The sequence below is a fragment of the Megalobrama amblycephala genome, linkage group LG9, assembly GCF_018812025.1.
Source record: "Megalobrama amblycephala isolate DHTTF-2021 linkage group LG9, ASM1881202v1, whole genome shotgun sequence".
Lineage (NCBI taxonomy): Eukaryota > Metazoa > Chordata > Actinopteri > Cypriniformes > Xenocyprididae > Megalobrama > Megalobrama amblycephala.
This window is the reverse complement of record NC_063052.1, coordinates 25893078-25914044: the sequence shown is the minus strand read 5'-3', so window position 1 is coordinate 25914044 and position 20967 is coordinate 25893078. Positions and strand designations below refer to the sequence as shown.

At 36.2% G+C, this 20967-nt stretch overlaps 1 protein-coding gene across 24 annotated transcripts in view; it reads left to right on the top strand.

The window, feature by feature from the left end:
* pleca (plectin a) overlaps nucleotides 1-20967 on the top strand; it is a 122613-nt gene that overhangs the window by 87334 nt on the left and 14312 nt on the right. For 18 of the 24 annotated variants that reach the window (XM_048202386.1, XM_048202385.1, XM_048202390.1 and 15 more), the window contains 28 exons: nucleotides 1034-1111; nucleotides 1412-1504; nucleotides 5865-6031; nucleotides 7848-7963; nucleotides 8877-8983; nucleotides 9077-9196; nucleotides 9440-9535; nucleotides 9679-9806; nucleotides 11245-11338; nucleotides 11445-11599; nucleotides 11974-12325; nucleotides 12717-12794; nucleotides 12955-13116; nucleotides 13267-13371; nucleotides 14102-14197; nucleotides 14310-14435; nucleotides 15039-15191; nucleotides 15535-15689; nucleotides 15950-16076; nucleotides 17028-17211; nucleotides 17469-17501; nucleotides 17968-18125; nucleotides 18788-18966; nucleotides 19568-19706; nucleotides 19824-20177; nucleotides 20322-20405; nucleotides 20488-20592; nucleotides 20745-20843. In XM_048202386.1, coding sequence (XP_048058343.1) covers nucleotides 1034-1111; nucleotides 1412-1504; nucleotides 5865-6031; nucleotides 7848-7963; nucleotides 8877-8983; nucleotides 9077-9196; nucleotides 9440-9535; nucleotides 9679-9806; nucleotides 11245-11338; nucleotides 11445-11599; nucleotides 11974-12325; nucleotides 12717-12794; nucleotides 12955-13116; nucleotides 13267-13371; nucleotides 14102-14197; nucleotides 14310-14435; nucleotides 15039-15191; nucleotides 15535-15689; nucleotides 15950-16076; nucleotides 17028-17211; nucleotides 17469-17501; nucleotides 17968-18125; nucleotides 18788-18966; nucleotides 19568-19706; nucleotides 19824-20177; nucleotides 20322-20405; nucleotides 20488-20592; nucleotides 20745-20843 — 3843 coding nt within the window. The remainder of the gene's footprint in view (nucleotides 1-1033; nucleotides 1112-1411; nucleotides 1505-5864; nucleotides 6032-7847; nucleotides 7964-8876; nucleotides 8984-9076; nucleotides 9197-9439; nucleotides 9536-9678; nucleotides 9807-11244; nucleotides 11339-11444; nucleotides 11600-11973; nucleotides 12326-12716; nucleotides 12795-12954; nucleotides 13117-13266; nucleotides 13372-14101; nucleotides 14198-14309; nucleotides 14436-15038; nucleotides 15192-15534; nucleotides 15690-15949; nucleotides 16077-17027; nucleotides 17212-17468; nucleotides 17502-17967; nucleotides 18126-18787; nucleotides 18967-19567; nucleotides 19707-19823; nucleotides 20178-20321; nucleotides 20406-20487; nucleotides 20593-20744; nucleotides 20844-20967) is intronic. The other 6 variants (XM_048202387.1, XM_048202391.1, XM_048202410.1 and 3 more) reach the window with 1 other exon arrangement.

Genomic DNA, 20967 nt, shown 5'->3' with positions numbered 1-20967 from the left:
TTTAAAAAAAGCTAAAATTATGCAGGCTGATGGCTGATTGGAGTTTTTACTTTCGGAACCCAACTGTTGCACTCTATAAGACTTAAAAAGTCAGGGTGGTTATTCAGTGTTTGCGTTTCTTGTTTTTGTGATGGAATGTTTTGGAATGCATTGCATTCACTTTCAGGGATCCATTAACTGCAGGGTTTTAGGAATTTAAATTCGTTTTAGTTATGCATCGATTCATGTCTTCTCATGTTTGCAGACATGGGATCCATTGAAAACCTTAGTGACATCATGCACTGCAAGCCAATAAGAGCCTGGCTCATGGGACAGCTTAGCTTTTGATTGGCTATTTATTGTGATGACTGATTGACAAGTGTCACTGCATGTTCTTATTGTATGCTGGTGCATTTTGTCCACATTTTGGCAATAGTGGGTGTATTTATATTCAGGTTCATAAATTCATAGATAATGAAGCTGGAATATTTCTGGTTCTTGGTTTTCAGAATAATTTGGTTATGTTCTAGTACAATGCAGTTGATTTTAAAATATTAGAGTGTAGTTTCTGCATTTTTTAAAAATAGAATGCATTGTTTCTTTCATGAGATGTGTAAGATATTAGAAAGAAATTGTGAATTTGTCTAGTTATGGTTTACTTTATCTTAGGGATGCACAATTAACCTATAACTACCATTTTTGAAATCTGTATAGGTTATATCAGTTATATATAAGAAATATTGGATTTTTTTCCAATTTAAATAGTCTTTATGCAGTTCAAAAGTTCTAAGCAGTTTTGTTTGTTTGGATGTTCAATTTCATCTTCTGGTCTCATTTAGCATATTTTTGTGTTTAAAACAGGCAAGACGTTATTGTAATATTCCTATATCGGTGCTGGTGCATCCCTACCCTAGTTATTGTTTTGTTTGTTTAGTTAATGTAATTTTTATCATTCATTTCAGTACATCTATAATCTCTGTCTTCTCATAATCGCATTTAATTCTTTGAGAACTCATCTTCCCTTTTTAATCTCTTCTTTTATTTTTTTTTCCAGCCCAGAGAGAAGGGTCGCATGCGCTTTCACAAACTACAGAATGTACAGATCGCACTGGACTTCCTCAAACATAGACAGGTACAGTGAACCGAACACTTCATAAGCCATTTTTTATATATTTATCTTTTTGTTTTACCATCTGGGGTCAGGGATATATTACAAATATATAAAACTTGATTTTATTAGTCAGATGTTATAATAACTTTTTATTAAAAACATTAGCTAGCATTCTCATTACAGATCATGAGTTAATGTTAATTTCTTCCTCATGGGCCTCCTGCAGTACCTTTACAAACCCACAGGGGTCTATGGACTCCTGATTGAAAACCCTGTCCTTATACAGTTTCACTGGTTAACACAGACTTCATTGTTTGACAGGTGAAACTGGTAAACATAAGAAATGACGACATCGCGGATGGAAATCCAAAACTGACCCTTGGGCTAATATGGACCATCATTCTTCACTTCCAGGTCTGGTGTAGCACTGATTGTGCGCTACTTACACAGAGCAGACACACTCTTATTAGCTTTTATATGCTGTCTTTAGTTTTTCTTCACAGATTTTCATTTCCCTTTTCACCGTTTTTACATGTTTTAGACTCTCGACTTCTGTTACTATTGCTGTAACACAGACATCTGTGCAGACTCGTGACAGGGTTTAATGAATCATCTGGCAACAGTGATACAGAGATCACTTTTCGTTAATGTACCAATTATAAAACTCAGGCCGCCTACAAAACACAGCAAAGTAACCTCATGTTAAGTTGAGCATAAACTTGATTTTCATTCATAAGAAAAATGTCAGATAAAACAATGAAGAGAACCAACAGGAATTTTGTGCCAGGTACAGATGGTTGGTTTTCTAGGCCAATGCACTATTGTTATTGGATTGCTGCTCAATGTTTTCTCTCATTATGAGGAGACTGGAGCACATTTGTTATGCTTTTTTTCTGGGATCCGTCTTTGATGTCACAGTGAGCCTGTGGGGGATTATGGGCTGGGACGGTGTCCATTTCGGTTGGTGACTCACACGTTCCCTTAAGGAAGTGGAAGCAGGCACGCTGGCATTGGTGGTTTGGTGACTCATGAGACCAACCGTTCTGTTTTTGGTTGGGAATGCATCTTAATTGTTTTCTTTTCCTTCAATTTTTTAAAAAGTGCGTATCTTGGCACAAAGCTTTTAAGGTTGTGCATTTGTCATTTCACAAAAGCTTTTGTACAGAACTTTTAGAAAAGGTCCCATTTTTGTTATTTTCAACAAGTTATAAGTTGAGTTGGTTTTCTGGTCAGACATATTAAATAAATAAACATTAAATCAAATTAATGAATTCCTAGAGTAAAGGTCCTAATACAATACAAATACACCAGAATTGGTCACAGCAATTAGCTTAAATTATGCACTCTGTACCAAATGCCATATTTTTTAAAAATCTTATTGTCACCACTAAAGTTTATGAAAAATGTTTTATCGAGAGGAAAGAAAGGAATCCTGCATGGAAAGGAACCTTAAATGCCCCTCTTGGCTCTCATAAAGCTGGGCTGCGAGGGTGGAGGACGTGTTTCCGTGTCTGAGTCATTGTGTACATCCTCAATATAAGGATCCAGAGGTTTAGACCAAGCAGACTTCCCTACAAAACTCTTATAATTGGAGGAAACTTGATTTTAGCCGTTGAGCAGTAATTATCCAAAGGGGAATCCTGATGATGAGTCACCAGAGGAACAAACACATGCAAAATCACAGACTAAAAATTGAACAAGCCTCTTATTATAAACGAATCTTATGATCACTGCTAACCACAATGTTTGTCTGTAGTATCTTGGCAACATTGAGAGTAATTAAAGTATACTTTTTTCTCTAGCTTAAATAGAGCATTATAGGGTAGTTTTTCATTATTGGAAAAGCAACAAATTGCACATTTTAAACTATGAATCAAATTTACCGATAAGACTGCAAACATTGTTTATAATAGTTTTATGTTATACAGTGGCATGAAAAAGTATGTGAACCCCTTGCAGAATCTGTGAAAATGAGAATTATTTTAATAAAATAAGAGGGATAATAAAAAATGCATGTTATTTTTTGTTTAGTACTGTCCTGAGTAAGATATTTTACATTAAAAGATGTTTGCGTTTAGTTCACAAGACAAAACAATAGCTGAATTTATTAAAATAACCCCATTCATAAGTATGTGAACCATTGATTCTCAATACTGTGTGTGGTTACCTGATGATCCACGACTGTTTTTTTGTTTTGTGATGGTTGTTCATGAGTATCTTGTTTGTCCTGAGCAGTTAAACTGAGCTCTGTTCTTCAGAAAAATCCTCCAGCTCCTGCAGATTCATCAGTTTTCAAGCATTTTTGCATATTTGAACCCTTTCCAGCAGTGACTGTAGGATTTTGAGATCTGTGTTTTCATACTGAGGACAACTGAGGGACTCAAACTCAACTATTAAAAAAGGGCCAAACATTCACTGAAGCTCCAGAAGGAAACACGATGCATTAAGAGTCGGGGTGTGAAAACTTTTGAACAGGATGAAGATGTCACAATTTTTCTTATTTTGTTTAAATATCATTGTTTTTCATTTAGTACTGCCCTTCGCAACCAACAGAAGATACTCGCATGTTTCCCGGCAGAAAAATTAAGTACAATTTACCTTGATATTTGAATTCAAAAGTTTTCACCCCTCGGCACTTAATGCATCCTGTAGTGAGGGCGTGTTAAATCTGAAAGGATCCCCAGAGGGTGTGTTTTTATCATTCAGCATCTAGCTGCATAGCTCAGGTTCACCCTACACTACCAGACACAGATGACTCTTGAGATTTGAGCAAATAAGGAGCAGTTTGTCTTCACTCTCGCTTGCGACTTAAACAACATATACAGATTAGTATTTGAACGCCATTGGGACAGTAAACAGACTGCAGTGGAGTGCAGTTGAAGCTCTCAAAGCTTGACATACTGTAAGATGGAGGGTGTTTTTTCTAAGGAACAACGCTGCTAACCGTTGACTGGATAGTGATTTTCATTGGGGAAAAAATACCAATCTGCACCCTGCGTGAATGCACACGTTTCAAAGAATTGAGGATTGATTTGTTGAATCAAACACAATGTCCAGTCTCAAGAAGAAGTTCCGCTCCATGAAAATTCGCAGCAGGACGTCCAGCCACGGATCCGTCAGTGACCTGGAGGACCGAGTGGTCATGCTGTGTGAAGATAATAAAAAATTTTATTTTTTGTTTAGTACTGTCCTGAGTAAGATATTTTACATTAAAAGATGTTTGCATTTAGTTCACAAGACAAAACAATAGCTGAATTTATTAAAATAACCCCATTCATAAGCATGTGAACCATTGATTCTCAATACTGTGTGTGGTTACCTGATGATCTACAACTGTTTTTATGTTTTGTGATGGTTGTTCACGATTCTCTTGTTTGTCCTGAGCAGTTAAACTGAGCTCTGTTCTTCAGAAAATTCCTCCAGGTCCTGCAGATTCATCAGTTTTCAAGCATTTTTGCATATTTGAACCCTTTCCAGCAGTGACTGTAGGATTTTGAGATCTGTGTTTTCATACTGAGGACAACTGAGGGACTCAAACTCAACTATTAAAAAAGGTTCAAACATTCACTGATGCTCCAGAAGGAAACACGATGCATTAAGAGTCGGGGTGTGAAAACTTTTGAACAGGATGAAGATGTCACAATTTTTCTTATTTTGTTTAAATATCATTGTTTTTCATTTAGTACTGCCCTTCGCAACCAACAGAAGATACTCGCATGTTTCCCGGCAGAAAAATTAAGTACAATTTACCTTGATATTTGAATTCAAAAGTTTTCACCCCTCGGCACTTAATGCATCGTGTTTCCTTCTGGAGCATCAGTGAATGTTTGAACCTTTTTTAATAGTTGAGTTTGAGTCCCTCAGTTGTCCTCAGTGTGAAAAGATGAATCTCAAATTCCTACAGTCACTGCTGGAAAGGGTTCAAATATGCAAAAATGCTTGAAAACTGATGAATCTGCAGGACCTGGAGGAATTTTCTGAAGAACAGAGCTCAGTTTAACTGCTCAGGACAAACAAGAGAATCGTGAACAACCATCACAAAACATAAAAACAGTTGTAGATCATCAGGTAACCACACACAGTATTGAGAATCAATGGTTCACATGCTTATGAATGGGGTTATTTTAATAAATTCAGCTATTGTTTTGTCTTGTGAACTAAATGCAAACATCTTTTAATGTAAAATATCTTACTCAGGACAGTACTAAACAAAAAATAACATTTTTTATTATCCCTCTTATTTTATTAAAATAATTCTCATTTTCACAGATTCTGCAAGGGGTTCACATACTTTTCCATGCCACTGTACATAATTTGTTTTATTGAAGGCATATTTACATTGATTCTGCTTTTTTTTATTTTAATATGATATTTGTAGTTATAGTTGCTGAGTCTATACCTACAACTGTCATAGTATACTAAAGTACTATATGTAAAACAATAAAGTAGAATCAATTCAAATATGGTTTCAATAAAACAATGTATTACAAAAAAATAATAACTATAACTACATCTAACTAGTCATAGTAAACCAAATCAATATATATATATATATATATATATATATATATTGTTTCAGTAAAGATATGATGTATTATTAAAAAAAGACTATAAAAAAAATGTATATATATATACACACACATATATATATTTTGTAAACACAAACTTATGTTAGATGCGATTAATCAATTTGACAGTACTAGTTTTTTCATATAATAATACATAATTTGTTTTATTGAAAGCATATTTACACTGTCTTCCTTTGCTCCGTCAGATCTCCGATATCCAGGTGAACGGTCAGTCAGATGATATGACCGCCAAGGAGAAGCTGCTCCTGTGGTCTCAGCGGATGGTTGAGGGCTACCATGGCCTGCGGTGTGATAACTTCACCACCAGCTGGAGAGATGGCAGGCTCTTCAATGCCATCATCCATAAACACAGGTAGAAACTCCTTGTAAAAAGGGAAAAAGTTCTTAGAACTGTGGCTTAGCATTTAGAACACATTCCCCAGATACATTAAGCCATTGTGCTCATGTGAAAGAGGCAGAATTTTGAGGAAAAACAAAAAATAGTTTATAAAGTGATCTTAGCACCTGAGAAATAACAAATATGCTTGTATCTCTGGGCTGTTTATGAAGTTCAGACTTGTTAGCTGTATTTGCCGTGTCAATCACAGACCCTTTCTGCTCCTTGTTGGGGCTATAATTTATGAGCTAATATACCTAGTGATGTTTGACAAGAAACAAGATCTGTCATGCCATACTTAAAGGTATTCACCTGTTTGCATCTTCATGTGCACACTTAGCCGTCACACATGGGACTCAAGAAACCGTCATGCAACATCTTAACAATTGCTGACCTGTTACAGCCTTGATACAAAAACCTCTCAATCAAGAAACAAATTCACTTGGGTTTGCGTCAAATTTTGCAGGATTAGGTTCAAGTATGCTTGAATTGGCTCATGTGAAAAAAAGTTTGAAACCGGAATCCTGTAGTGAGGGCGTGTTAAATCTGAAAGGATCCCCAGAGGGTGTGTTTTTATCATTCAGCATCTAGCTGCATAGCTCAGGTTCACCCTACACTACCAGACACAGATGACTCTTGAGATTTGAGCAAATAAGGAGCAGTTTGTCTTCACTCTCGCTTGCGACTTAAACAACATATACAGATTAGTATTTGAACGCCATTGGGACAGTAAACAGACTGCAGTGGAGTGCAGTTGAAGCTCTCAAAGCTTGACATAAGATGGAGGGTGTTTTTTCTAAGGAACAACGCTGCTAACCGTTGACTGGATAGTGATTTTCATTGAGGAAAAAATACCAATCTGCACCCTGCGTGAATGCACACGTTTCAAAGAATTGAGGATTGATTTGTTGAATCAAACACAATGTCCAGTCTCAAGAAGAAGTTCCGCTCCATGAAAATTCGCAGCAGGACGTCCAGCCACGGATCCGTCAGTGACCTGGAGGACCGAGTGGTCATGCTGTGTGAAGATGTGCCGTCAGAGGCTTCATTCGATTCGAGCCAGTGGTCCATCAGCCCTGGTGCCTGCTCAAGTGGTGGATCCCAAAGCGGAGATTTTGAACATGGCATGGAGCAAAGGCTCTCCACCCTAAGTAGAGATGGGTTTTCTTACAGAAAGGTGTATGTCTCGGATGCCGAGCTTCCCTGGGGCCAACCGTGCTACCTGCTCAGCCAGACAGCCAATCAGTCGTATGAATGCTTTGTTTTTTTTGGTTAAAAAAAATTATATTGAAATAAGGAAGCAAAGCAATTCTGCCTTTGTCATTGTAGCTTTTAGAGATTTAACTAACATTGTCAATTTTTTGTGCGTAATTTTAGAAAATTAGCAAGTGTACACTATAAGATTATTTTGTTTTGCTAGACTTTCAGGTTTTCATGTCCCTAAGAGGCTGCAGAGCTTGTGTGTGCGTGTAGTATTTTACTGTAATTGTTTTTGGCGCCTTGCGGTGATTGCTGTTGAGTGAGTACTTAGTCACATAAGACAGAGGCTTTTTTTAAATCCTGTGAAGATAAATCTATCTTGCCTTCTCCTGCCCAGGCACTGGCACAGATATTTACATAGCCTCCAGGTTTGGCCAAGCAGTGTGCAGTTAAATATATGATCTGCAAGTATGCTTCCAAATGAGATCTGGGGGAAATTTCCATTTTAACGGTTCACAATTCATACCTGTTGATTTTTTTGTTTGCTACAATGGAAAGTATTGCATTTTGTGTCTTCTGTCTTTCATTCTAGGCCGAATTTGATTGACATGAATAAGGTGTACAGACAGACCAACCTGGAGAATCTGGAGCAGGCCTTCAGCATAGCAGAGAGAGACATGGGGGTCACACGCTTGCTGGATCCTGAAGGTAAACATAGGGAGAAGATCTTAGTGGATTTAATGGGCTTGTAAAATATTTTTATGCCTGTTTAACAGTTCTAATAGTGTTTAGTTCAGTCTATAGTTCAGAAATCACGCTTTAAATGGATCAAAAGTTGTTAACTGATAAAGACATTTATAATATTCTAAAAGATTTCTATTTCAAATAAATGCTGTTCCTTCTAATTAGAACTTTCTAATTATCAAAGAGCCATGAAAAAGAAAATGTTTAATGGTTTACACAAAAATATTGAGCAGCACAACTGTCTTCAATATTGATAATATTAAGAAATGTTTCTTGAGCAGCAAATCAGCATATTAGAATGATTTTTGAAGGATCATGTGACACTGAAGACTGGAGTAATGATGCTAAAAAATTCAGTTTTGGTAACACAGGAGTAAATTACATTTAAATAATATTAAAATGAAAATCGGTTATTTAAAATTGTTAAAATATTTCACAATAATTCTGTTTGATCAAATAAATGCAGCCATGGTATGCATAACAAACTTCTTTCGAAAACAATAAAGGGATAGTTCACACAAAAAAATGAAAAAATTGTCATAATTTACTCACCCTCATGTTGAACACAAAAGAAGATATTTAAAAAAAAAAAATGTGGGTAACCAGACAATTGATGGCACCCATTGACTTTTTTTTTTCTACTCTGGAAGTCAACGGGTGCCGTCAACTGTCTGGTTACCCACATTTTTTAAAATATCTTCTTTTGTGTTCAACTGAAGAAAGAAACTCAAACAGATTTGGAACCACTTGACGGTGAGTAAGTAATGACAAAATTTTCATTTTTGGGAGAAACTATCCCTTTAAAAAGCATTTACAGACCCCAAACTTCCGAACACTAGTGTACATAATGATGGTAGTTTATTTTCCCTTTCTGCAGATGTGGATGTGCCACATCCAGACGAGAAGTCCATCATCACGTATGTGTCCTCTTTGTATGATGTCATGCCAAGAGTTCCTGACGTTCGTGATGGAGTCAAGGCCAATGTGGGTGTTTTGAAAATATAAATAATTATAAAAGTATAATGAGCCATTGATATTGTTATCATTGATGTTAAATATTTTTATTGACATGTTCAGGAGTTGGAGTTGCGCTGGCAAGAGTACTACGAGCTGGTGACCATGTTACTCCAGTGGATCAGGCATCACATTATTGTGTTTGAGGAACGCAAGTTCCCTTCCAGCTATGAGGAGATTGAGGTTAGTCCCATGATCCATGTATGTGCATATATGTAATTATGAAATGGTGCAGTAATTCACTATTCTTTACCAGTTAGAAGTGTTGTAAAATGTATAAAATAGCTATTATGTCATAACCTTAATCAAGTATTATTTTGTGACCATAAATGCATGCTTTTGTACTATAGAAAAGTGTCCTAAACAATAAAAAAAATAGATAGTAGCTGGTAAATTATGATAAGACTGTTTTCCCTTCTGTGGTAGGTTCTTTGGCGTCAGTTTCTGAGGTTCAAAGAGACGGAACTACCAGCCAAGGAGACTGACAAAAATCGCTCCAAGCTTATTTACAAGTCATTCGAGGTAAATGAAATTTTCCACAGTAGTAATTACCTTTTAAACAAGCATGTAGTAAAGTCCTTTTGGGCTTTTACATAACACTCTGAGTTTTCTTAACATGTTTTTACCAAGATTTGACTTTATGCATGGGGTTTGTTTGGCACCAGGGTGCTGTGCAGGCAGGTCAGGTCAAGGTTCCCCCCAGCTACCACCCTATTGATGTGGAGAAGGAATGGGGCCGCCTGCACGTGGCCATTCTGGAACGAGAGAAACTGTTACGCTCAGAGTTTGAACGGTGAGAATTCTTTATAATAACTTCTCATGGTTATTTTGGTAACACTTTACAATAAGGTTAATTTGTTAACAATAGATAATGTATTAACTAACCATGAGCAATACTGTATTTGTTAAGCTTTGTTAACGTTAGTTAGTTCATTATTCATGTTATTTCACAGTGCATTAACTAATGTCAATAAATACGACTCTTTTATCATTATTATTTCATATTAACTAAAGTAGTTAATGAACCTTATTGTAAAGTGTAACCATTATTCTTTGTTTGTACAGTATGTACAATGATTCATTTGAATAACCCTGACTGTTTAAAGGGGTATATTGCAATAATACCATGGTTCAAAAAGTATTGAACTAAAGAAGTAAAATGTATGATGCTGTTGTGTTCAGATGTTTTGTAGATAATCTAAACAGTTTTAGTTACCTCATGCAAGCTACCTTGCAAGAAAAAAAAAGATCTCCAGAATCAGTTGACTTGCCCTAACAAGAAACTTCAACTATACTAATTGATAATTATCAGATCTTAAACAATAATAATCTTCTACTGAATTAGCAAATGTTGAAAGACTCCCCTTTACTTTTAATGTAATTTGTTTTGGTTTTTTATTTGAATTATTTTCCCCCTCTGTTTTCAGTTCTAAAAGCATTAACCTTTCATTACAGTCATTAAAGGGATAGTTTACCCAAAAATGAAAATTCTGTCAATATTTACTCACCCGCAAGTTGTTCCAAAATTTCTTTCTTTTGCTGAACACACACACACACACAAAAAAGTATTTTGATGAACATGGGTAATCAAACAGTTGGTGGGCTAAATAAAAAAAATATATTATGGAAGTCAATGGGGCCCATAAACTGTTTGGTTACTGACATTCTTTAAAATATCTTCTTTTGTGCTCAGCAGAAGAAAGAAATTTTTGAAACAACTTGAGGGTGAGTAAATGATGCAGAATTCTCATTTTTTGGGTGAACGATCCTTTTAAGATTTTTTTTTCATCAAAATAAATGCATTAGTTTTGTTATTAAATAGCATTTAGCAAAAGAAACATGGGGCGTCACTTTTGAAAATATTTGTCACAAGACAGACTCGCTGCTGCTCTGCAGAATGTTTATGAGTCTTATCAGTTACAGCAGCACTTCTTAACATCAATAGCCGATTCTGTGCGCCTCCGCTCTGAAATAAACCTCTCTGGACTGTGATTTAGCATTATCAGGATTATTAGCAATGGCCTTTATGAATGACAGCCATGGACTGGAGTACCTGCTCCGTGAGAGGAGGGTGTGAGTGATTCAGCTGACGTTTTTCTGAATGACTGAATGTTGAATGCCTGTAAAGTCTGAATATTGTTTAGTGTAGCCTTTGTCCAGTCATTTTATTCTTAATATTTAGTTTGAAGTGAATTATGTAAAGAGTTCTTGTTTGTATGTTACATGTACAGGCTGGAGCGTCTGCAGAGAATAGTCAGTAAGGTGCAAATGGAGTCAGGTTTGTGCGAGGAACAGCTCAACCAGGTGGAAACACTGTTACAAACGGTGAGATTGAAAGCCATTTTATTCCTTTACCTGATTCCAAAGACCCAATAGCTTTTGAGAAGAAAAACCTACAGCAAATTGCTTTAACTTTGCTTTTTTTTTGCAGGACATACGTCTGCTGGGCGCGGGAAAGCCTATCCAGCATGCGTCTGAGATAGAGACAGATCTGAACAAGGCTGAAAACATGATCCGATACCTTTTTAACGATGTGCAATTACTTAAAGATGGGCGCCATCTACAGGCAGAACAGATGTACAGGCGGTTAGTATGATATTCTACTGTCATAATCTAAAGTACAGCTAGAACTGTATTGTTTTTGCTCAGTACTAGTCTTTAAGCTTGAATTCAGTGTTCATCAACCAAAAATATGAATGCTGTACTTTATTTATTTATATAGGGTAAACATTCTGGGAAATGTTTACATTTTTAAAGAAAGTTAAATTGTTTACAAACAAAAAAAAATCTTACTTTCTTTTATAAGAGACTATTTTCTGTAATAATGCTTTACAGAAAATATGTATTAAATAATTAATGCATTAAATAATTAAAATAATATCTATAATAATTAATTTCTCATTTATTCTCATAGCAGATTTGTAATCACATCTGTAACTGTCCTCCTTTGGCTCTTTCAGGGTGTACCGTCTCCATGAGCGTCTGGTTAACCTGCGCAGTGAGTTTAATCTGCGTCTGAAGTCTGGTGTGACGGTGTCGCAGGTGCCCATGACCCAGGTGGCTATGACCCAGATCTCCCACGCCCAAACATTACAGCAGTCTCCTCAGCGAGTAAGACCTGAGCTCGACGAAGTCACTCTCAAGTACATTCAGGACCTCCTGTCCTGGGTGGAGGAGAACCAGAGGCGCATTGATGGGGCTGAGTGGGGCGAAGATCTGCCCTCTGTGGAGTCTCAACTCGGTAGCCATCGTGGCCTTCATCAGTCCATCGAGGAATTCAAATCCAAGATTGACCGCGCACGGGCTGATGAGGTAATTTAAAGCGTAATTGACAAATATTTCTGTAGTACTTTAGTCTGTTAGTCTTAACATTGGCTATTGTACACTTTGTAGCATTTATTGTGTTCCCTGAGGTCAACTTATGTATGTCAAGATGTCTTTGTCAATATTGTGGTGGTGATGTTTTTGAAACTGTATCTTTGAGATTTTTAAATATAAATGACCTCTGTTCTGATTGGCTAACTTATTTAATTGTGAACTGAGTAATAGTAGCATTGAGAATTAGGTACTGGATACTAGATATAAATCTTACATGCTTAATTTTAAGCAGTATTAATAATTCAGATTGTTTATTAAACTCTATGTACGAGTTAAAATGGCTAAGACTGCAATGAAAAACCAACATCATTTTCTCTCCTCTCAGAATCAGTTGACTCCAGTTAGTAAAGGAGCCTATCGAGAATACTTGGGCAAACTGGACCTTCAATATGCCAAACTGCTGGTACGCTTTTAAATCTAGAACTAATACACTGATCACTTTATTGAATCCTAATAATGGATCTTAAAATATTTTTGTTGCAATCCCAATAACATAGAAAGCTTGATGAAATAGAATTAGCGAATTTAGTAGTTGGTTCATTTTTGTTGTTGTTCCTCTTTAGAACTCATCCAAGTCACGCCTGAGGAGTCTAGATCAGCTGCACGCTTTTGTCGTGGCCGCCACAAAAGAGCTAATGTGGTTGAATGAAAAAGAAGAGGAAGAAGTGAACTATGATTGGAGCGATCGAAACTCCAACATGACCGCCAAGAAGGACAACTATTCTGTAAGGCCAACAACACTTTTGAACATGACTCCAGCTGTGCTAAATTTGTGCTTTTTTAATGCAATGATGTCATTTTAATTGTAGAGAATTCTCTGAAATTATTTTATTGCATTTGACAATGACCGTGGATGCTGCTGTGCTGTCTTGTAGGGTTTGATGCGAGATCTTGAACAGAGAGAGAAGAGAGTGAACAATGTCCAGGTGACTGGAGACAAACTGTTGAAAGATGGTCATCCTGCCAGGAAGACTATAGAGGTACATTTTATGTGTTTTCCTTTGGCTTGCCTAGTTGGGGACACTTAATATCCAGCAATATTACTGATTAAACTCCACTGACACTATCAGATAAAAACAAAACTTGAGCTGAACAACGACACTGTTGTCTTCTGTAGAACTGCTTGTAGCTGAAATGAACTTGTTTCATAATGAATGAATTTTACACAGTTATTGAACTGAACTAAATCTTTACTGAACTGAATTATACCATTTTCCTGCTACAGCTGCTTTACAGTAAAAATTGGAAATTGTCTCATATTTGATAAGTTTGCATCATTAATTCTGTTACTTTCCTGTTTATTATTGTGAATCTGCTTTGAAACATCTCTATTCTATAAAGCGCTATAAAAATAAAGCTGACTTATTTGTGCAAAGCAAAACAATATAGTAAATGAGAACTGGAAAAAGAAACTTAATGTGAGTAATAAAATTAAATTTGTAAAAAAAAAAAATATGTTGTCTAATTTAATACGAATTATAGTATTTTACTTATTTGATTTGACCAAGAAATAGTGCAGAATCTTTAATATTTTCTATTTTACAAAATTTACAAATTTCTTTGCTTATATTCTTTTTCTTTTCCAGTCCACTCCAATTGCAGATTTTTTTTATGTGGCCTCAGACTTTTGAACACCACTATATATATTAGTGGAATATTTTGTGTATTAATGTATGCAACTCCAGCGGTTTGTAATCTGTTCCTCTGTAGGCTTTCACTGCAGCTCTTCAGACTCAGTGGAGCTGGATCCTTCAGCTATGCTGTTGCATTGAGACTCATCTGAAAGAAAACACCGCCTACTTCCAGGTACATAACAAACACTTATGCTTGTAAACCGTGGGTTTGCAGTTTAAAGTAGACAGTCAAATAGATTTACCTCATCACAATTATTTTGATCTCTAAACCTTTTGTTCTACAGTTCTTTTCAGATGTTAAAGAGGCTGAAGAAAGGATGAAGAAGATGGAGGACACAATGAAGAAGAAATATGTGTGTGACCGCTCAATCACGGTTACACGGCTAGAGGATCTGCTACAAGACGCTGTGGTGGGTATTACTATGAGTGGGATTTTACAACCCAGTATACACCAAAATATAGTGAGATTTTTATTGGACCTGCGTCTAAAAAGGAATAATAAACACATTATGCCAACAGAATAGTATGTCCAAATACATAGTATTCAGAAAAAAAGGTAGGTGGAAATTACCCAAATTACCTACTACTTCTGGTCAGATTCTGAAGTGTGTATTTGATGGACACTTCCATGAGGCCACAGAAGAGTTGTGAATGGCGTAAAGTGACACACTTGACATGAACACTGGGTTTGTAGTTCACATCAAAGTGACAGCCAAGTAAATTTACATACTACACACATGCTATAAAGAACATACTTGTAAGTTTCAAACCAAATGTAGTACGTACTATACAGAATACGATTTTGGACACATCACATGTCATCCTTCCTTGTCACAGTGCATTTGTCTTTGAATCATTTCCATGAATCAGTTCATACTGTCTATTTCAATTAATTGATTAACTCTCATTTCAGTGCTTTGTTTGAATCATCACTAAAACATGTTCCCTTTTTCTTAAATTAAAATATGTATGCAATATACATACATATGTAAATTTGTCTCTCTGTCCATCAGGAGGAAAAAGAACAGCTAAATGAATTCAAGACACACCTGGAGGGTCTCAACCGAAGAGCCAAGACCGTTATCCAGCTGAAGCCGAGGAATACCGCTCACCCCGTCAAGGGCAAATTACCCATTCAGGCTGTCTGTGACTTCAAACAAATGGAGGTAAAGCAGAAACACTCTGTCACTTGTTTTCTTTTGAAAACGGGTAATAAAATAAAATAAATTATTACTAGGGGCACAATTTAAAACACTCAAACAACATTTGAACTGTGTTTATTTGCTTTCCTATATCCCAGTCCCTCTTTAAAAATGAAGGCTATTATATAAAATGCTTTCCACGGGTGTAATTTGTGATCTAGCATGAATATCTTGCTATTACACAGGCTTAGCACTCATTAACTTGTTCTTGCTCTTAGTCACTGCACTTGTAATCTAATAGAAAATGTAATACATATTATTCCCTTCAAACTTCGTAATTAACATCCTTCTTTTTTTTTGGGCCCAGATCACGGTACACAAAGGAGATGAGTGTGTCCTGTTGAACAACTCCCAGCCGTACAATTGGAAAGTGCGAAACTCCAGTGGAAATGAAGCCACAGTACCGTCCATCTGTTTTATTGTCCCTCCCACCAACAAAGAAGCTGTGGATGTCAGCTCTGGGTAACTAGTACACAAGACTATAACCTCATTTGACTTCCATTCCTTTAGTTGGCAGCACATTCAAATTCCACATACTTTTAAATCTGTCTTTGAAACTACAGTGTAATTAAATTATTATCAGTGTTTTCAAACTGACATCTTAGAGACGAGATGTGTGGTTTTGCTGTGATTGATATCAGCAAATGTTGCAGTATAAACCAGTTCTTTCTCATCTGTGTTTGGCTTTGCCGCCTTATCTTTTGATTTGTTTTTAACTTTAGTTTGGATGCGAGTCTGCAGAGGCTGATGGTTCTCTGGCAAAAGCTACATGTTGATATGAAGAGCCTGCTGTCTTGGCAGTATTACATGAGAGATATCCTGCTTATCAACTCCTGGAATTTTATCATGGTAACTAGCACACACATCCCTTTTTAGATACTTTCAAAGACTTGGCATAAAATAGTAAAACCTAGGATGCACCTATATTAAAAGGCTAGTGCAAATAATTAATATTAAATAAATGGCCGGTACAACAATTTGGTATCATTTTGTCTAAAAAAAAAGAAATTAATACACTATTAAAAGTGAAAAATGATGAGACTTTTACATTGCTGCAAAAACTTTCAATTTCAAATAAATGCTTTAATTTTGAATTTACAAATCATTAGAGAGAGAAAAAAAATGTGTCACGATTTCAACAAAAAATATTACACAGCGCAGCAGTTTTTAGCATTGATAATCATAAAAAAAAAAAGTTTCTTAAGCACCAAATCAGCAAAATAGAATTATTTATGAAGGATCATGTGACACTGAAGACTAAGGTAATGGCTGCTGAAATTAAAATAGAAAACCGTTATTTTAAATTGTAATATTTCACAATATTGCTGTTTTTGCTGTATTTTTTGTATTTTTTAATGTTATAAATTTAGCCTTGGTGAGCATAAGAGACTTCTTTCAAAAACATTAAAAAATTTCTAACTTTTGAAGGTAGTGCATTAATTTTGAGATTTGCTGAAGCTTACATTTAACAGTGTTATTAAATTATTATCAGTGTTTTCAAACTTTACATTTAAGTGAGCATTAGATGCCACAAAAGTCTAAATGTAAAAACATTTGAACATGAACTATTAAATATTTAGTATCAGCCAATATATGTCTAATACCGATTGCTACGATAAATATAATCTCTAATACTGGCAGATAACTGATATGGATATGAATGTGATATATCATCCATCACTTTAAAGAACTCATTATTATGTATTATTTAATTGCATGCCGAGGCATACAAACTGAAAAGTTACATTATAAACCTTATAAACTATTAGGTGACATATTCTGTTCTCTAATTTTGTGTAGTTCAAGACTCTGAGAGTCGAGGAATATCGACTGACCCTGAAGAACCTGGAGCAGCACTATCAGGACTTCATGCGCGACAGTCAGGATTCTGAGCTATTCGGAGCTGATGATCGCTTGCAAGCTGAGAACAGTTACAGCAAAGCCACTCAACACTATGATAACCTGCTACGCTCCGTTGAACAAGGTGGGTGTCAGGTTAGGTCAGCTGGTTTGTTCAGATGTATTGAAATCATTCATCACTTTCACTGTTCAATGAAATTGCACACAGACAAAGCCATCTTGGTCCTAGCATCAACCCTTTTAAGACTGCCCTGAGCACTGCTGCAGATTTTTCTGCATGCTTGATGCAACACAAAGGCAGTGACTTGTAGGGGTTTTAAGATAGGGGTGGATAGGGCATTCCTTCCACCTCCCATTATGACTGTGAGACTTATTTTTCAGAACCTGTTCTCATTCAAAAGGGCAGCGCACTGGGTAAAGATAAGAGAGTGGATTTTTTTAACAAACTGTAAATGATTTGTCAATGTCATTGTTTGTTTAATACTTTCATGTGCATTTTGCTCTAATCCAAATTGACTCCAGGGATTTTAAGCATGTTTTTAATTCTCTTGTGTGAGGTCATCTCCACAGATTTTCTCACCATTTGACAGTTTGACATGCAGTGTACTCACTTTAAAAGTGTGCAAATTAACCCATTTACTTGATCTTTAAGGCCTGAAACATTCTCTTTGAAAGTACTTGAATGCAAATGCTTCTATAGCTATGCAAGCTCGATTTCATGTGTCTATAAATATTGAATGGATACTGCATAGATTTAATGTTATTTCAGTAATAAAGAAGCATTCCTAGAAGTCTGTGCTTTTGCTTTTTTCTTTGTATTTTTCCAATGTTCAGGAGCATTTCTTGAGCTTTTTTAACACAAAGTATGTCAATTATTTAGGGGAACAGGATGAGTCAGTTTGCAAGAGTTACATCACTCAGATAAAGGACCTGAGATTGAGACTGGAAGGCTGTGAGAACCGCACAGTGAACCGCCTCAGACATCTGGTAGACAAGGAGCCTCTCAAAGCCTGTGCACAGAGAGCCACTGAACAGAAGGTCTGCAGAAACACTAAATTAATATATATTATACCTGTTTGTACATGGTGCCACTTTTTTTATATGAAGAAATTCTTTCAAATGTATATATATCACACAAAGAACCTGTGCATGTCTACTGCAATTAGGGCTGTGATAATAAATCAAATTTTCTTGATTCATGGATAGATTCTGAGATTTTCCTAATGCATCGTGATTCTCAAATGGATTCTGAGCTTAGTTTTTAACAGCAGATGGCGCTCTAGGCTAGTTTTTAACCACACACTCAAATGCTCACGAAGAAGAGCACTCGTGCATTCGGTTGAAGCTGCGCCTCATTTCGGAGGCTGCGTCCTCCGGAGGTCGCATTTGTAGGCTGCATACGTCATCAAGGATGTCTTATTAAGAAAAGTAACCGTAATAAAATTGACTGTTATTCCTCGTGAGGTGTGAAATGCTGTAATTTCTTTCTTACTTTGCTATCTAACGGTTACTTTTCTGAAATGAGACCACCTCGATGACGTATCAGCCTTCAAATGCGACCTCATTTCTCATTTCGTAATGCATAGATTTATTTTCCCAGCCCTAATTGCAATCATTAAAATTATTATTTTAATTGATTGAAATCTTAATTTATATTATTTAATGACTATATACTTGTATATTCTCATTTCGTCCTACAGAAAGTGCAGACTGAGTTGGAGGGTATAAAAGAAGACCTGGATAAGATGGTGGAGAAGAGTGAAGCAGTGCTGGCCACATCTCAGCAGTCCAGTTCAGCCCCTGTCCTACGCTCAGAAATTGACATCACCCAGAAGAAGATGCAACATGTCTACAGTCTTTCCTCTGTGTATCTCGACAAGTGAGTTTCAAGTCGTATCCTGTCCATTTTTTATACATATTTACACTACCATTCTAAAGTTTGGGTTAGGTAAGCTGTTTTAATGATTTTGAAAGGAGTTTCTTATGCTCTGTTTTTATTTGATCAACAGTATAATAAAACAGTAATAATATGGAATATTATTACATTTTAAAATAACTGTTTTCTATTTTTTAATATATTTTAAAAATCTAATTTATTCCTGTGATTGCAAAGCTGATTTTCAGTTGCCATTATTCCAGTGTTCAGTGTCACATGATCCTTCAGAAATCATTCTAATATGCTAATCGTCAATGTTGAAAACAGTTGTGCTGATTAATTTTTTGGTGGAAACTGTGACACTTTTTACAGGATTATTTGATGAGTAGAAAGTTCAAAAGAAAGTAAATAGAAATAGTTTTTGTAACTATGGAAGTCTTTTCTGTCACTTTCAATTGAATGCATCCTTGCTGAATTTAAAAAAAAAAATTTTTTAGATAGTTTATTTAGATAGTATTCAATAGAATTACTTTTTACTTTTTCAAATCATATTTTTGTCCTTCACATATAAATTTTGCTGATCCTATTCTTTTTGTCTATAAAGGCTGAAGACCATTGACATGGTAATCCGCAGCACAAAGGGAGCAGAAGACATTCTCAACAAATATGAGAACCAGTTGCGTGATGTGAACAAAGTTCCTGTTAATGAGAAAGAGATTGAAGCCACTCAAACACAGCTCCAGGTACATTGTCTTTCCCACAATTACCCAGTTATGCATGAAATTGTTTACAACTATGAGCTCAAATCAAACATGACCTCACAAACATGTTCACGTTCTTTCCTTCTTTCTTGACACTAGAAACTGCGCTCAGAAGCGGAGGGCAAGCAAGCCACATTTGACCGTCTGGAAGAGGAGCTTCAGAGGGCTACGGCGGTGAATGACCGTATGTCTCAGCTGCACAGTGAACGTGACATAGAGCTGGAGCACTACAGGCAGCTGGTGGGCAACCTGAAGGACCGCTGGCAGGCTGTGTTCGCTCAGATTGAGCTGAGGCAGCAAGAACTTGACCTTCTGAGCAGGCAGATGCAGGCTTACAGACAGAGCTATGACTGGCTCATCCGCTGGATAACAGATGCCAAACAGAGGCAGGACAAGCTCCATGCTGTACCCATTGACAGCAAAGCCCTTCAAGAGCAGCTGACCCAGGAGAAGGTATGTATCTGTCATTCTGTCTGTCTGTGTATCAGTTGGTCTGTCTGAAATGATAATTCTGTATTCAATGCTTATCATATAATAATTTATAAGAAAATCATGTAATTTATCTTTTCATATATGTCATGTCCATCCTTTGTACAGAAACTGCTTGAGGAGATTGAGAAGAACAAGGACAAGGTGGATGAGTGCCAGAAATATGCTAAAGCATACATCGATGCCATAAAGGTGTGTATGAATGCTGCCGCATACATATTTTACTCAAATTCAAATTATTTGAGTAGCAGTCTGACTGAATGTTCTCATCCAGGATTATGAACTCCAGCTGGTGACTTATAAAGCTCTTGTGGAGCCCATCGCTTCCCCTCTGAAGAAGACAAAAATGGAGTCTGCATCTGATGACATCATCCAAGAGGTACCCTTGATATCTGATATCCACCTGTTTTTGACTCTTAATCTGCTATATGTATTAATTTACATAATGTATGCATAACTTATACTGTTATACTTGGGCTTTTATTTCTTGGTGTTATTTGACATGCCAAATAATTTAAAAATATCTTTCAGTATGTGACTCTGAGAACACGCTACAGTGAGCTGATGACTCTTTCGACACAGTATATTAAATTCATCATTGAGACACATCGCCGTCTAGAGGATGAGGTGGTAAGTGTCAAAACCTAGTCTTTTATTACTCTAGCACTAACTTTAACTTACTAACTTGACCCTTTTGTAGTTTAATTTGTGGATGTATGGACATATGAAATATGTATTTATTTCACTGTACAAA